The 16,664-nt window shown below is 48.8% G+C and overlaps 1 protein-coding gene across 1 annotated transcript in view; it reads left to right on the plus strand.

The window, feature by feature from the left end:
- Positions 1-16,329, plus strand: part of Myo16 (myosin XVI) — a 403,324-nt gene extending 386,995 nt beyond the window's left edge. The window contains exon 34 of the mRNA XM_027938777.3: positions 15,033-16,329. Within this exon, the coding sequence (XP_027794578.3) occupies positions 15,033-15,260 (228 nt within the window). The 3' untranslated portion in view covers positions 15,261-16,329. The remainder of the gene's footprint in view (positions 1-15,032) is intronic.
- Positions 16,330-16,664: the final 335 nt, after the last annotated feature.

Here is a 16,664-nt window from a genome sequence, read left to right on the forward strand (position 1 = left end):
TATGACGTGTGAGTGTGTGTGTGTTGTGTGTGTGTGTGTGTGAGAAGAGCCCGATGGACTCTTGAACTTGTAGCGAGTGCACCAAATGCAGCTTCGTGTCTTCTGTATCACAAACGTATTCACTTGACAAATTGCTGCTCAGTGGAACCGTCGGCCAGTGGCAGCCCCAGGAGAGTGAAGAGAAGCAGACAGGCACCACATGTCCTCACTCTCCTGAACCTCTCCCACCCAAGCCCAGGTTTAAATACTCCAGTGAACTTGGCAAGCAGGGCTGCAGGCAGCCGCATCTCTTAGAGAGGATTTGAGAGGAGTCACATTTTATGTGCTGACTGACTTCAAAAGTTATGTAACTTGAAAGTCACATGCCAACTCGGGAAGATTCCTTACATTGTCCAAAAAGAACAATGCACATGGCTTTCCTGGGTGTAACTCCACAGTTACGTGTGCACAGTACACATGTTGCATGAGACAGCAAAGTGTATGGCAGTGTGTGCCTGGCATTCTGAATTCCAAGAGAATGGACTGCATAAAATTGAATTTTCAGAAATTTGTTCATTCACTGGTTCACCTACAAATACCTGTGGAGAGCCTACATATGCCAGGCACAGGTGTGGGCACTCACAAGACCTTGGTCTGCAAAACAAATATCCTTGCCCTTGTGGAAGGTAAATTCTGGCATGAGAAAGCAAATAAGCCATGTTTAGGTAAAACATAGGATACACCGTCAGGTGATAAAACAGGGGAAAGAAAATGCCAAATGGGGTTGGCAGGATGGGAGAGTCCAGAGCGGGTGAGGACCATAGGGTGGCGTTGCAGCTGTGAATCAGGAGGAAAGCTGTGAGGACCAGAGAGGCAGGGCAGAGGTCAGGATCCCCCGTGCTGGGGTCCAGGGGAGGCTCCCAGGTGGAGGGTATGCCTGAACTGCAGGAGGGCCAGGTGGCCGGGTGAACCCTCTCTGCCGGTACAGTGTGTAAGCTGAGTTGAAATGACCATTAGTTGTAAGTGCTGAGTCTCAGAAAGTGGAAGTTTTCACTTCTAAGTGGGAGCAAGAGGCTACTTCTAAAACGTCAGTTGTGGCTGGCTTTCTTCAACCCTGACCTGCTCAGAGTGAAAGCATAGGGTAACACTTGCCTTGTCTGTGAGTGGGAAATATTAGACATGTTCCTCTTTTCCTGCTTACACCTAGGGATGAGAAAGAAGACTCCAGAAGCCCGAGTCCATATTTCCTGACAATTTGAAAGCAAAATTGGGGCTCAGATAACAGAAAGGCCCCCCTTGTGGGGAGACAGAACCCACTCACTGTGGTGCGGGATTTATTTTGTGACCTGGTGGACCTGGTAGGCCTGGCTCTTCTCCGATTTCTCTGATTGCATTCCTGTTTGACACTGTCACTGTGTATTTCTGACTCTGTCAGAAACAGGTTCTAAAACAGATGAACCGTGATGCTGGAAAGTGTCATAAAGTCAATGATATAAAAAGCCCAGAGTTTGAAGCCCAAGTGGGTTTAGATTAATTTCATGCACTCGCAGGTGATTTCTGTTACCCATTTTGGGAGGAAGCCTTGATCAGAAGCCCACTCTCACTCTGCCTCCTGGGCACGCCCTGCTCTCTCTCTCTTCGTCCTCCTCATATCTCTTCCTTTCCTTCAGCCCTTTGACCCCCAGGATAGTGCTGTGTCTTGAAGGGACTCTAAGACACCCTGAGGTCCCAGCAGCAGCTGCTGCGCCTGCCAAACCCCTTCCCTCCTCTTCTCAGGAACGGAGGAGAGCAGGTTTCTCTGGGAGGGAGCAGGAGCAGGAGCCGTCACGGGTAGGGGACCAGCCACTGCACTGGGAGCCACAGCCAGGGGCCCCGGCCCCCCCTGCAGCGGCACAGACTCCCTTACCCACCTGGGATCCTCCATCCCAGAGTTCAACACGAGTTGTGCAGGAACCAGGAGGAGGCCGGGCGCGCTCCTGGCACATGGACGGCATCCACTCACGGGCTCTGGCCTTACCTTATTGTGAACAAGCCACTGAATGCCTCTGTGTTGAGCCGCCAGCAGAGTGAACTGGGTGGCCCCCTGGTCCTCTTCACCATTTGTCTGGGTGACTATTTTATCACTGCTGCTGAACGTTATTAAATGTAGAAGTTTATTAGCTTAACTTAATCTCCATTATTTAGAATCCTTAATTACTCTTTTAAGTTAGTGAAAATCATGCTTATTCATATCTTCCAATGTTAGGATTATTGGAATACTGCTTATCAGAAGTTTTAATAGAAAATGATGATCAGTGGTACTCCCAGCTCACCACTTCTCTCTCTCTCTCTCTCTCTCTCTCTCTCTCTCACACACACACACACACACACACACACACACACCACATGCGTTCATTCATGCACAGACACAGTGTCCACATGTATAAATAAAGTTTATAACTCTTCAAAATTCCCTTCCAAAAATCAATGGATTTGCTTTCCCTCTGTAACAAGGTCAACCCCCAGGGCACTCTGGCCCCCCAAGGAATGTTCTGAGACTTTCAGGACCTTAAGTGCTCTTAGTGACTGTCAAGAATTGCTTACCTTCAGTTCCCAAGTTGGTGATTCTGAGGGAAACATGGGGAAATCGTGACCAAAAAGAGAGGAGACTCTTTCCAGCCAGCAGTGAGCCTGCAGCCCAGGGCTTGCTCTTCTGCACCCCTTTGCTAATGATGGCTGAACTTTAACATCCACTTGGACTGGGATATATTAGCACCCAGTTTCATAAGAATGGTTTCCTTATTTTTATTTAATTATATTTAATACAGTAACACATGAATGTTTGCTGTTTCTAGAAAATGTTAGAGAACTTAATAAACTAATAGGTACATTGAGTCCTGCAAAGCAAAGCAGATGAAGGTGCTGGCCGACATGGCTAGGTGGGGAGTGTCCTCACGTCCTTGGTCCTCCTGCAAGGGGGCCTGGCACTCCGTGGTTTGGACCCCTACTCCTGTTTTCACGCCTGCCCTCACCTCCTCTCCAGCGTACCCACATTCTGCTACTGCTCCAAAGCCAGGTCTCACATCCTATGCTACATCTCACAGCTTTCTGCTCTCTGTGGTTGTGTAACTGGAACTATAGAGGTGACCAAATGTGGACCCAGTCCTGCCACCACTCAAACTGCGGTCTTTGTCTTCTTGTGCCCCTCCCCCTGGATCCAGAGCAAACCCCACACCGCAGGTGTCCTGCTGTCTTTCAGTGTGCTTGGCCTCCTCTGCATCCCAGCAGCAGTGATCACTGCCTAAGTTGCTCTGAATTAACACTGAACTGCCTTGTGACAGCGCTGGATCCTTGTCTTATCCACGCGGTGTACTTGCTGCATCTCTGTGGATTTCTGTCTTGTTGCTCAGGCTGCACCGGGCTCCTTGAGGGAGTGGGTTATTTGGTGCATCTTGTTAAGTCCTACAGAATCCATCCTGGTGACATCCATTTCATCTCCAGTTAAGCACATTTGTCAACTGGGCAGTAGGCAGGGGGACTTCCTGGAATAGCGTCATCAGTGCCTATAGGGTTGACTGAACTCCGTGTATCTGATTTTGCCTTCTGGATGCCACTTCCTAGCCAGGTGACTTTGGGATTGGAAGATGAATTTCCACATCTCTAATGAGGCTAACACTATTTAACCTGATTATTTCACATATTTCTATGCACCAGAATGACCCGGTATTAAATTGCTCCGTGAATATGAAGCAATATGAACGTGGTATGGGAGATGGCCCTGGGAAGCTTCAAAGGACTGCATTAGGCTGTGGGTTCTACACCCGGGCACACAAATGGGGGGAGAGAAATAGAATTACAGAGCATGCTCTGCACGTGTCTGCTGTGTTGACGCTTAACGTCTGTGTGAGAGTGGGAGATGACGGGCCTGGATAAACCATGTGGCCAGAGGATACAGGGCTTCCTATCACAGGCCCAGGCACAGCAACATGGAAAGGCAGTGTCCTTGAGGATTGTTGAACAAGCAAATGAGAGGAACATACATTCTTTGAAGGGAGAGCTCTAAGATTAATTATCCTCAGCCAGACCTCCTTACATTTGGAATATGCCTCCCCTATTATCCCAAGAAAAATATTTTAAAGGGGATTTTAGTACTTAATTTGTATGTTTCTGGTATAAAAAGACATTTGTTTTTTCTTCTATTCCCTGTTTTCGTCTTGACCCTGTGACAATAATATGTCATTACTGTCAACATGTGCTAAATATGGGCTATCGATTTTTGCTAAAATCTGCTGGTTACTTATACTGATACTGCAGTGTTTTCTAAATGAATTAAGGTCAGAGAACAGATTTCAAACAAAATCCATATCCTCAATGCCGCACACATTACTTGGTGAACTGTGCAATCATTAAGTTTCTATTTTGTAACTTTAAGTTAACATGGAAAAAAAATACATGCACTCATCCAAGTCCATTTGACTTAAGAAGTTAAAATCAGATGCAAAGTCCAAATAAATGCCTATTGAAGCTTTACTAAATGTTCCCCAATGCAGTGTTACTTCTTATGAAGGTAAAGAATAGTTCTTAATTCCTAAGACGCCAAAGCATCCATAAAGGGTAAGAAATTTTAAAATCCCCCGCTATCCAGGTAGAGCAACTCTCGTGGTCAATAAGACTTTTCACATGTGCTTTAAGGGTTGTTTTCTGCTTATTTAAACCTTAAGCAACAGAAGAAACAACCCCCAGGAGTGAACTTGGTGGGCTGGCTGTGCTGAGGATCCCCTAGGTTAGGAAGGATGCAACCTTGTCAGGTCACCACAAACGCCAGTTGCCAATTTCAGGTCATTTTCTTGATCTTTGGGAAAGAGTGACACCTACCACCCCTCAACCCCAGACTTTGTCTTGATTTGTGTTCTGTTCTAAGCAATACTTTTAGGATTTCTTGTGGTGGACCTTGGTTTTACAGAATGCTTTTTTCAAATTTTATTTTTATTTTTTTTTCCCTCCACCATCTTGTTAGCACTGAGTAGAAATGGGATTTGCAGTTGAAACACTAATATTCACTATTCAGTCAGCCAAGACACTTCCCTCTTTTAATTTCCATAAACGTCAGTAGATGCCTCTTTTCACCTTTGGGTGAATAGTCAATAGAAAAATCAATTCTGTGACAAATGAACAGCAACACAATTTTACATCTGAATTATTTAACAAAGACTATTTTTATCCTTGAGGGAAAAGACTTAAGGTAAAAGCTCAGCAGCAAATTATTAACTTGGCATTATAAATGTTGTCCTTAGAGAGGCACGTTCATGGGAGATCATGGCAATTTTTCTCAAGTTAATTTGTTCATCTCACAGAACTCTTTAAATTGCATAATAGGAAATTATTGAAAAAAGGTAAATACACATGGAAGTGATGGACCTCCTGAGCCTTTAGATCATGTTGCAGTCCCCCAGGTTGTGAGAAATTTAGTGTTTTGTAGCCCCTGAAACCAAGTGGAATACGTGTCTCATTTTAAGGAAAGAACTTGCATGAACTCAAATCTATCATTTTATCAAGCTCTATCCCTATTTCTAACTGATATTTCCTGGATGTTGGAAAACACAAGATATTTTGCAATCTGATCGGGAGATGGAAACCAGATCCACGTCTTGTCTGTCTTGACTTGACATCAGCAGCCTCCCAGTAACAGAACGGAGCCGTTCATCACTCCACGTTCTGAGCCGTGAGGTGCCAATCGCCTGGGTCTGAGGTTGCATGGTTATTTTTAAGGGCCACTGTTTCCGTAAAGGAAGGGGATGTTTTGAGGGGCAGCATCCCAGCCCCATGGGAAATGGGTTTGGACCATGAGCATCAGGCATCTGCTTGCGTGTGCTGGGCTGCCTCTGGGTCCTGCTGCAGAGGCCTGCATTCACACTGGGTGCTTTCCCATTGTCCCATCTGTCCTTAGGACCTGAAGGGCAGATGGTGACAGAGGGCACTCTTTATATGATCCAACCCAGCAGGAGGCTGTTCATGAAAATGCTGCCCCTGGCCTGATGGTAGTCCAAGAGGGGTGGGGTGGGGGGTGGATCTAGTAAGACCATCTTGGGCCCCAGGGTTACAAAGGGGATCCGTCTGTCACTTTTCTTGAGGGATTGTTTTTTTCCCAGCTCTCTATAAACTGTGACTTCCTGCTTCCTCACTCCTGAACGGCAAGAGCTCCCATAAGCTAAAGTGTTCAGATCTCTTTGAATGTCAAGTTTAAAAATCACAGAACAATTTCCAATTATTTGTTTAGCTCCTCCACCAAACACTTGTTTTCCAAGACATTTAAACTGACAGAGACCCTGTGCACATTTCCAAAAGCCTGGGTTTGGGGCCTGTTGTAGAATAATACCATCCCCCATTGTGACATCCAAAAATAATAATTCCGGACATATTATAAGCTCATTTGATCCCTTAAGCTCACAGGATTGTCTTCTTAGGCCACCAGGAAGTCTATAATGCCTGCCTCGCTCTCTCCATGACCCCACTCACTGACCATCCAAACTCACCCGGGTCTGTTTCAATCCACAGCAAGCGAGGGCCGTGGGACCGCCCACCACCCCCACCCCCACCCCCCCCCCCCCGCAGGATTTCCAAGCAGCAGAGCCTTGTTTATAAGCTCCTGGGGACTTATTTAAAAGTTCTTGTGTGTCAAAGGGACTTCTCTGAGTCTGTGAAGTGTGAAAGGCATCTCAGGTAAGAGGGCTCCTGAGGGCCAGGCGGGTGCTGCTGGAGGGCGTCCTGCCCCCTACCCCTCACCCCACAGAGGCGAGGCACCACCTGCTGCATTCAGAAAAATGAGCCTACAAGTGAAATAGATTGTGATAATGTGTCACCTCCCTCGTGAACATGGGCCAAGCCTTCACACACTCACTGAATTTTTAAAAAATCTTACCTTTAAAAATAAAAAAGCTCTAAACTTTTAATTTTTTTCTTTTGGCATAACTTCCTTTAGTTTTAAATCACATTTAAATCGTAGTTATAATTCTAATGTTTTGCTAAGCGTTTAGAGGGCTTCTCTTTAATTGCAAAGGGAAAACTGGGTTCCATTTGCCCAGGGTCATAAACTGTGAGAGGGCTTTCCTGCGGCATGATCTGATTTGGATGTCAGGATTATCCCCACTCAGCAACGCTTAGGGACTTTTCAAGTCACAGAGCTAACAGTGGCAAAATCACAACACCCTATCTATGTGGCAGATGGAGGGCCTTTCACTTTTCTCCTTTGCTTTGTGTTTTGCGGTGCTGGGGATTGAGCTCGGGCCGCTCTACCTCTGAGCTGCACCCCACACCTTTTCATTTTTTATTTTGAGACAGGTTCTTATTAAGTTGGCAGAGTTTGAGCTCGTGATCCTCCTGCCTCGGTCTCCCTAGTTTCTGGGACTACAGGCGTGTGCATAGGTACGATTTTAAGGCAGTTGTGTAAGTCATCTACACGTGTCACTTACAAGGCCCTCAGCCAGTCCTTAGGAGGTGAACGAGGACCGCTCCCACTCTGTGGCCGGTCCACCCAGCCAGGAAGCCCTTGCTCACCGTTAGGGCCAGCTCAGGATCCACCCAGGCAGCAGCCCTGAGTCCAGGTTTTCCGGAAATATCTTCAGGTCAGTGCCCAGCCCCAGCTCAGACTCAGTGTGGGTTTGTCGTCCTTGTTAAAGAAGGAAGTCCCCTGTCTTGGCTGGCGGTTGTGTACATCGAGTCCTGTGGACGTCCTTCTGAGTTCATTCTCTTTTCCAACTGGTTAGGTGACCACCCTCATCCTGAAATTCAGACCTGAGGTTGCTTCCTCTGGAAATCTCCCCCATAAAACCCCTTCCCAGGTAGACAGTTGAACATTAGAGCAGAACACACCCCTCTCATTTGCCCTGCTCTGTCTCTGCCTTGTGGGACTCAGTGAGACCCTCAGGGGTTTGCCTCTCTGAAGCTCCGGAGAAACTACCCTGTGCTCCCTGTACTCAGAGCACCCTGCAGTGGTCCCAGAGGGGGGTGGGTATGCAGGGCTTCCTGTTTCCCAGGTCAACACTCAGCTTTGGCTTCTGAAAGATACTGATCATGCACAAAGACTGTTGTGTGATATGGACCAGAAAAAAAAAAAAAAAAAGAAAGAATGAGGAGGTAACTAGTTCCCTGAAACAGTAAGGATGAGATAAATCTTCGAAAGCAATGCAACAGGACTAAGTTAAGCAATGCTAACAGGGCATCTTGACCATGCAAGTGAATCAGGCTGCGTTATGTCCTGTGTGACGCCATTGACCCCACACTCACCTGGCAGCGGCATCCCTAATCTCCCAAGTTTCTTTTCTCTTAAACAAAATGTTTCCTCTTCAATAGCAGAATGAAAAACTTGTTCCAAAATCATTATTGCCTTTTAGACTTTCTTTGTTTTTACACAGCGGGGGGGTCAGAACCAGTACCTCACACTTGCCAGGCAAGTGCTCCACCACAGAACTACACCCTGGACCTTTTTATTTCTAATTTTGAGACAGGTTCTTGCTAAGTTGCTGAGGCTATCCTTGAACTTGCCATCCTCCTGCCTCAGCCTCCCCAGTAACTGGGATTACAAATGTGCACCACCATCCCTGGCTTATTATCGATTTTTAAAATGATCCTGGTTAGTTGATTGTGAAATAACAAACAATGGTGAAGGAAGTGACACATGATTTTGTTGTTACCACTGGGACAGGAGAGTTAAAGGAATTAGGATAAATAGTGATTTAGATGTTTGTACCGTGTCGAATAATATGTTACATGGTTTTTTGTTGTTGTTTTTTTAGCTTCTAGATTACTGGACCACAGGTAAATAACACTTGTAGTTGCTGCATTGGTTCTAAAATATTAAAGCTCTTTCACAATCACAAATAGGCTTCTCGTGCTTCACAGTCCAGTAGATTTAATAAATCTAAATAAAGCAGATTAAATACGATCAGCTAGGGAATACTCTCTTCCTGTTTGGAGCCTCTTCAGCTCATGATTCTAAAATACCCCCGAATTCTGCCGTGTTGAAGGTAGTGGCTATCACATATCCTTACACGGAATTTTAACCTTTACGTAAGACATAACCTGTGGACGTCCTTTTTTGTTGTTGTTGTTGTTAATAATGTTAATATTTTAGATCTCATTTAAGCCATTCTGGCAACTGTCCTTACATGCCTGGTAGATTTTACTCAATGGCTGTTAATCTCTGCATTAGAGAGTAGGGCTACCCGCGGGATCCCTCGGGGAAAGGATTCATTCCCTGCTTGGGTTGGTTATTGCAAGCATCAGATCCAGATCGTTGCAGACCAAGGAGCCATGCTGACGGATTCAAAGGTGGTGTGCTCTGCGGCTTCACTCCCGTGCCATTCCAGACATCCGTGTCCTGCTTGAGTAGGGTTCTCCAGTGGACTGTGTGCTCAGAAGTCTCACCTCTTTTATTGCACATGGAACCAAATATTTCTAGGAAACCGTGAGCAGCTTTCCAAGGGTACAGAGTGTTTTTCTTTCTCCGCAGAGGAAAAGATCCCTCTGGGGTCTGGCCTTTTCTGTCAGGACCCCTCCCGAGCACCTGGCTGGGACCAATAGCCCCTGGGTCTCACTTCGCCTGACGCTGCCTTAGTGCTTCCTAGAGCGACTCCGGCTGCAGGGCCACCCTGGGCAGGAGTGCTTTGCCGAGGGCCACCCCTGGTGGGGTTTGGTCGCTATGAGAAACCGTGGACACAAGTTTAGCCTTCAGGGGACACGCGTTCTGTTCCCGCGTGAGGACAGAGCTGCACACTTGTCCAACACACTGCCATCGAGCAAAGTTGCACGTGCCACCAGGAGGAGAGGCACGGCCATGATGGGAGGTGTGGATTCTGTCTGGTTTTTATGCTTGATCTTCTTTTAGAAACTGGTCTCCATTTTTAATCTGTTTCCCTATCTTTCCCGCTTTCTTTTAGGTTAGCTGAATGTTTGTTCTCTTTCTTTTCCTTTATTTTCCTTTGTGGCTCAAGTGACCTCTCACTCTGCCCTTTGGGGTTTTGCAGGGGGATAGAGCCCCTCCTCGCTGCTGCAATGGGATTCCGCTACCTTCCCCTCTCCCCAGCTCTGCTCCAAGGTTGACACAGCTAAACTTGATTTAACCCCACCTGGCTCTTGCAGTTATTGTTGGCGTTATTCTGTGTTTATGTATGCTTTAAAGTCTGTCAAAAATTCCAAGCCTATAATTTATATTTACCCATGGGTTTATTAAATCTATCTTAAATTCCCATTTCTCCATCTGGGATCATTTTCCTTCACCCTAAAAAAACTTCCTATTGTCTTTCTATTAGTGAAGAATTATGATAAATTTCTTCCTTTTTGTTTGTCCAAATGCTTCTGAAACTCAATAAAAAGTCAATTTATAATTAAAATTGTAATCTGTCCAAATTATCAGTGATGTGACCTATAATCCATTGTTTTCTGGCCGTCAGTGTTTCTATTAAAGAGACAGCCTTCATTTTCATTATAGTTCTTTTAAATGTGGAACATCTTTTTCTCCTGAATTTTTGAAGCTTTGTTCTTTGTCTGACTGTACTGTTAATGTGACATCCTGTGTTTGTTTCTGTTGCTGCTCTGGGTGGTGACACGTGTGTTTATCTGTCATGTGGATTGTGAGGTTCCTAAATGTATGGATTGATGCCTCCACCAGTTGGGGAGACTGAACTCCTAGACTATGGGTTTGCCATATTCTTTGTATCTCTTCTACTTCTTGTTTATGGCTATTTCTGGTGCTTCTTCTATCGGCCCTCATTTCCTCTGTTCCCACAAAGCATTTCAGAGTCTCTATCTGCTAAACCCAATATCTGAACCAACTGTGAATTGCTTTACTTATTGTTGGTAATCTTGTTGTGACCTCTTCACATGTGCAGTGATTGCTAAGTGCGTGCTAAGCCTTGTGTGTAAGCTACAGGCACTGGAGGGTGTTTTCTTTCACCTGAGAGGGTTCCTCTGTCCTTTCCTGAGAAGCCAAGGTGAGGGCTCATCATCTGAATCAAGTCAGAAATCAAATCAGAAGGGGCTGCGAAGCCTGCTTGCCTCCTGTCCCTCCCGGTCCTCTGCTGACCCTCCTGTGCTTTCCACGGAGAGCTATCAGGCCTTGCTCCTTAGCACCCAGGGCCACAGGAGGCCCAGCTCTGCATCTCACACTCCCAGCTTCACCTCCAGCCTCCTGCTCCGCCCAGATTCACACTCTGCACGGGTTTTGAGGATAAGACTATCTGGCGCCTGAGGCTGCCACCCACCTGTCAGCCTCCTGCTCGGAAAGCACCTCCATCATTAGAGAGGGTTTCCTCGGCTCTTTGTAAGCGTGGGCCTGAGGCCACAGTCACCCAGATCATTGAAGAGCTCCCCAAGTGCACCGTGTGGAAGTGGCTGTTAACCAGAGGCTCCCCAGGTTTCCAACTCGCATCTTTGTCCTGTGCAATGTCAAATGCCATATGGTTTATCTTCCCGACAGAAAGGGCTCTCTGGGCGCCCGCCTGTAATCCCAGCGGCTCCGGAGGCTGAGGCAGGAGGATCATGAGTTCAAAGCCAGACTCAGCAAAAAGTGAGGCACTGAGCAACTCAGTGAGACCCTCTCTAAATAAAATACAAAATAGGGCTGGGGACGTGGCCAGTGGTCGAGTGCCCCTGAGTTCAATCCCCGGTACCCCACACACACACACGCACGCACGCACGCACACACAGGCTCTGTGGACCTGTGGAAGAAAAAGAAAAGCAGCTGGTAATCACCAATTCACTTCAGAAGGCTTCTGCCCACCTAGAATTTGGTCACTTGGGCAGAATTTTTGAAGGTTTTTAAAATATGACTTTTGTAATCAACTTTTTTTTTTAACTGGGTACAGTAACCCTTCATAACCGATTTAACACAATCTGCGCTATCCAGAAGTGGGGGATCCTGGCTTTGTTTCCTACACATGTGAACACAAAGTTGTGTCACTTAAGAAAGACGTCTCAAAAAGTCTGGGGAAAATCATGAGCTGAGCTGGTGGACATATTCTTCCAGCAGTTAAATGTTCTTCCCCACGAATCAATCTGGCGATGTTATCTTTCCAGAAACCACCACTGTATGCTGCCTGTGAGCTGAGGACCAGGCACAGGAATACCCCATGGAACCAACAGAGCATGTGCTAGTGGAGGGCGACCCCAAGCCCACTCCTGGAGACTCCCAGTAGAAGGAGGAGGAGGGAAGAGCGAGCGTGGGGTGGGAGGCTCCGGTCCTAGCGTGGGTCAGAGCCTGGGCAGCTGTTGCCGGGTGATGGTCACGGTGTGCACTCAGCTAAGGACGGGGCTCTGGAGCCACACTGCCTGGCTCACCGTCTTCCATGCAAATTTCTTGCCTTCTCCGTGCCTTGGTTTCCTTAGCCACAAAATAACAGCACCTGCTTTGTAGTCGCGTAAGAGGAGCAGTTTTGTCAGTGTGTAGAAAGGCGCCTGGCACATACTCAACCTGCCAAAGTGTCTGTGAACTGACCAAGTGTTGTGCACACTCCCCACCACCCTGCCCTCTGGCCTCACTCCATTGACACCAGACGATTCTGGCTTCCACAGCATCCGCCCTGCAGAATCTCTCCTCTCTACTCAATTCTGGCAGAGTCCTGAAGTCTAACCACAAGTGCCCTTTAAGGACCACCGGCCATTGCCCCTCCCTTTCCCCTGGAGCCTAGGGATTCCAGAAGGGATCAGACCAGCAGTGTCCTGTCCCACACCCGGGCTCTGCTGGTGCTGTTGTTGCTTCTTATACATTCAGTTTGGGGACATTTTGCTATCAAGACTGGAAGTTTTGTGAAGTTCCAGAGACTGGAGGCCGACTTACGGACCCTGAATACGGGCTGGACCTTTATGGCTTCTGTCCTAACACTGGCTCCTTGATTCTGTCCCTTGAGAGTCCCTGCTGCCGGGAAACAGGGGCTCGGCAGAGGCTTAGAGTTGGGCCCGGCACACTGACAACCTGGCTGCCCCCAGGTGACCTCCTGACTCTGAGGACCACGGCCTCTTGACCCTGCCAGGCTTCTGTCTCTGTTGTTTGGATGGAGAAGCTTCTGGGCAGAAGTAGGAGCGGAACGTGGTGTTGGTGATCTGGAGATGGGGTGAGAGCCCTGTGCTTTCCCGTTTCTCCTCCGGTCCTCCCAGTCTGATCTCCAGGATCTCGCTCTTTCTGACTGATGTCATGACGTGGATCTAGAATGTTCCCCAAGCCCCAGGTGCTCAAAAGTGGGGCTCTGGGGAAGGGGTTAGATCATGAGGACTCTGACCTCGTCGGTGCGTTGATCCCTGGATGCCCGAATGAACCCCTGGGAGGTGGGACCTAGTTGAGGAAGCTGGTCACCGGGGCGTGCCCTGGACGGGCTCCCTTCTCCAGGCCTGTCCTCTCTGCTCCCTGGCTGCCATGAGCAGAGCAGCTCTGCCCTGCCCACCCTTCTCCATGACACTTCTGCCTCATCTTCAGGTAAAGGAGTCAGCCGGCGGGGCCTGGATCCTCCGAAAACCATAAGCCAAACGTCTGGGGCTGAGGTTGTGGCTCAGTGGGAAAGTGCTGGCCTCACACATATGAGGACCTGGTTTGATCCTCAGCACCACGTAAAAATAAGTAAATAAGGGCATTATGTCTATCTACAACTCAAAATATTAAAACAAAAATCTTTAATCCTTTCATTTGTTTTTATCAAGGATTTTGTTCACAGCAATGAAAAGCTCACTGATATAAGCAACATAATCCATCACTTTGGAGAAGTCACAAAACTGTCCTTCACAATACCTACTTGTTATGGATGACTGGCTGCTAGTCGAAAAGGGATGCCCACAGCAACATAACCCAATGGTCCCCTGTGCCCAGGATCAAGTCACGCAGAGCTCTGTCTTCAGGCCTTTGGAAGCAAGAGGGAGTAGCCAGTCCAGTTGCACGTTCAGACACCTTCCTCTTGAGGGCTTGTAGCCCGAGAGACCCTGCAGTTGCTACTTTAGCAAACTGCTTTGTGTCGCTGCCACAACATGGAGTGTCACTTGATACCCAAGAGAGGTTCTCAGGCACAGCTGCCTGCCTTGGGCACGCTGGCCTGATGGTTCAGTGGCTGTCTCTTGCAATGCCTATGCTTAGGAACAGTTTCTGGGTTGGTGTGTGAGTTCTCTGTCCCACTGTGAGAGGACTGCAGTGGCCCTCTCATCTCTCAGAGCTGTGGCCTTTAATTTAGGGAACATGTGGACCAGGGTCGCTGGAGCATGAGGAAAAGACAAACAGATACAGAGAGAGAGAAAGCTGGGTCTAGCTGGCAGCCAACTTCTGATGGAGTCGGACTGACCCAGAGCTGGCTCAGCTCTTATCTATCTATCTGTATACTAACCCTACCTACATGTACAGGTTTCATCCTCAAAAGGTCATTTGTGGTGAAGTCTTAGCAAAGCAGGCAATCTGAGGGACCCAGGACTGGCGAGACATTAGGGTTATCTTGTTATGCTCAGAAGTTTCTGTTCTTGGGAGCTGGTGCCTGAGCCCAAGGTCCTTACTGGTATAATTCTTGAGCCTTTGTACAGAGTTTCCTCGGTCACCATAGGAACGGGGCCATCTGGACCTGCAGCTCTGCACAGGAAGTTCCCAGCACAAACACAGCCTCAAGAGAGTCAGAACGACTGACTCTCCTCATGGACCCTCTGAGCTGGGTCCATAATAGCATTGTGGTCAGGACGGGGCTGTGCTGCGCTGGGAGTCATGTTTGGATGTTAGCCCCATGGGTAGAATGCGGGGAAGTCTGAGGAGTCTGTCTCTAGGAGGGTGTCTGTTACCGACAAATGCAAACAAAATGTGAGCCATCACGAGAGCACGCATAGTCATGGGGTGGAGGGCAAGGGGGCTGTGGAGTCTTTCCTGTACCACCTGGAGGTGTGGCACCTGCTGACCAGTCCAGCTACCTCCTGCTGTGCTCCTCCCTGGCAACCTCACTCGCCAGGCTTGGTGGAGCGGCCTCCTCCCACCCAGTCCCGACTGTCAAGTCCAGGCGCTCCTGGCGCACTCTGCACTCGCTGCCACGTCTGACGGCTTTGCTCTCCTCCTCCCCGCACAGGTCATCCATCAGCTGAGGCTCTCAGAGAATGAGAGTGTGGCCCTGCAGGAGCTCCTCCAGTGGAGGCGCAAGCTGTGCGAGGAGAGAGAAGACTGGCAGCAGGCCCTGCACCACAGCGAGCCCAGGGCGCCTCCGCCGCCTCCCTGCAAGAAGCCCACTCTGCTGAAGAAGCCCCAAGGGGCCTCCTGCAACAGGCTGCCCTCTGAGCTCTGGGACACCACCATCTGATGGGCCTGGACTGCAGACCCGGAGCCAGACTGCCTAGTGAATCCAGGCTGCGTCCACAGCAGCTGCCTTCCGACACGCTGGGTCTTCCCTCCACGCATTCACACGAAAAAGCCCAGGACACTGACGCTGGCTAGACAAGACTTCCTGTGTGTGTGTGTGTGTGTGTGTGTGTCTTCGTTCTTTCTTATCCATTTTGTGGTAATACACTCTGATTTTCGGGATCCACGTCTATAGGGTGCACTGCCCCCCGGGAAAGGACAGAAAGGCTGAGGAGAGCGTGGGTGAGCGGAGGGTGCAGAGAACAGTGTGGGAAGCAGAGCCGCGCGACTGCGTGCTGTGTCCGTACAGCCCCAGACACGGCCTTTGTCCTCATGAGCACTGGTCGAGGTGCAGTGCACAGGACATACCTTTCGTTTCTTTGTAGGTGCGTGTGTTTTATTGGAATTTCAAACCTGGTGATTATTTACATGTTTATTATTGTATTTTATAACTTTCTGAAAATGGTGGTGCTCCCTTTCTTCAAAAATACAGATTTTAAAAGGTCATTTCTAGTTTTTTTTTTTTCCCCTCCACACACCTTTTTTTTAACCGAAAGCACCTGGAACCCTTGAAACGGTCGCTTTGGCTTTGCCGTGTCACCCTGAAGAAGCCTGGGCGAGTCCAGGTCTAGCTGCCCTCTGTTAAGAGGACGCAGTCCTGCACTGTGTTTTGGGTAAGCGGCTTGTGCACCCCCTAGTTGAACCCCACCCCCCATACCAGCTTTGGCATAGGCTACAGGCAGCTCGTGGCACTCAGACTCACGGCTGGTGGTGCACAAAAGGTGTAGATGAGCAGACGGAGCCACGCTGCTTCCCGCAGCCACATTGCATTGCAAGACGCCCGCGAGCCACGTTGCATGCCTCGCTTGCTGTGTCCCTCACCTGCTGTGACGCAAGGCCTTGTCCCCCTGTGCTTCCGCCGGCTGTCGGGAAACTCTGGGCAGTGCCCGGACCCCTCTGTCTTGCTACACGGACCTTTTATCCATACCAGCCTTTGAAAAGTTACTGTGCCAATAAAAGGGTCAACTGTGTTCTGCGTTTACTTATTGGGGGCGGCTGTCCCCGGAGCACTCGTGTTTCCTGGTCAGCTAGGCGGGCTGTGGAGGATCTCTCCCACCTTCTTAACGGGTTCACCTCCGTGGCAGTCGGCAAGCTCCATCTCCACGGGATTTGTCTTACGACACGAGCTTCCCGCCCCTTCAGGTATGGCAGACCAACAAACCAGGAGGCAACCTACCTGAAAAGATTCCAGAAACCCCGAGAGAAGCCGCACACTGCCACGGAGGGCCACGCGAGGGAGGGCCACGCGAGGGAGGGCCACGTGAGGGAGGGCCACGTGAGGGAGGGCCACGTGAGGGAGGGCCAC

Source organism: Marmota flaviventris, chromosome 4 (genome assembly GCF_047511675.1).
Source record: "Marmota flaviventris isolate mMarFla1 chromosome 4, mMarFla1.hap1, whole genome shotgun sequence".
Lineage (NCBI taxonomy): Eukaryota > Metazoa > Chordata > Mammalia > Rodentia > Sciuridae > Marmota > Marmota flaviventris.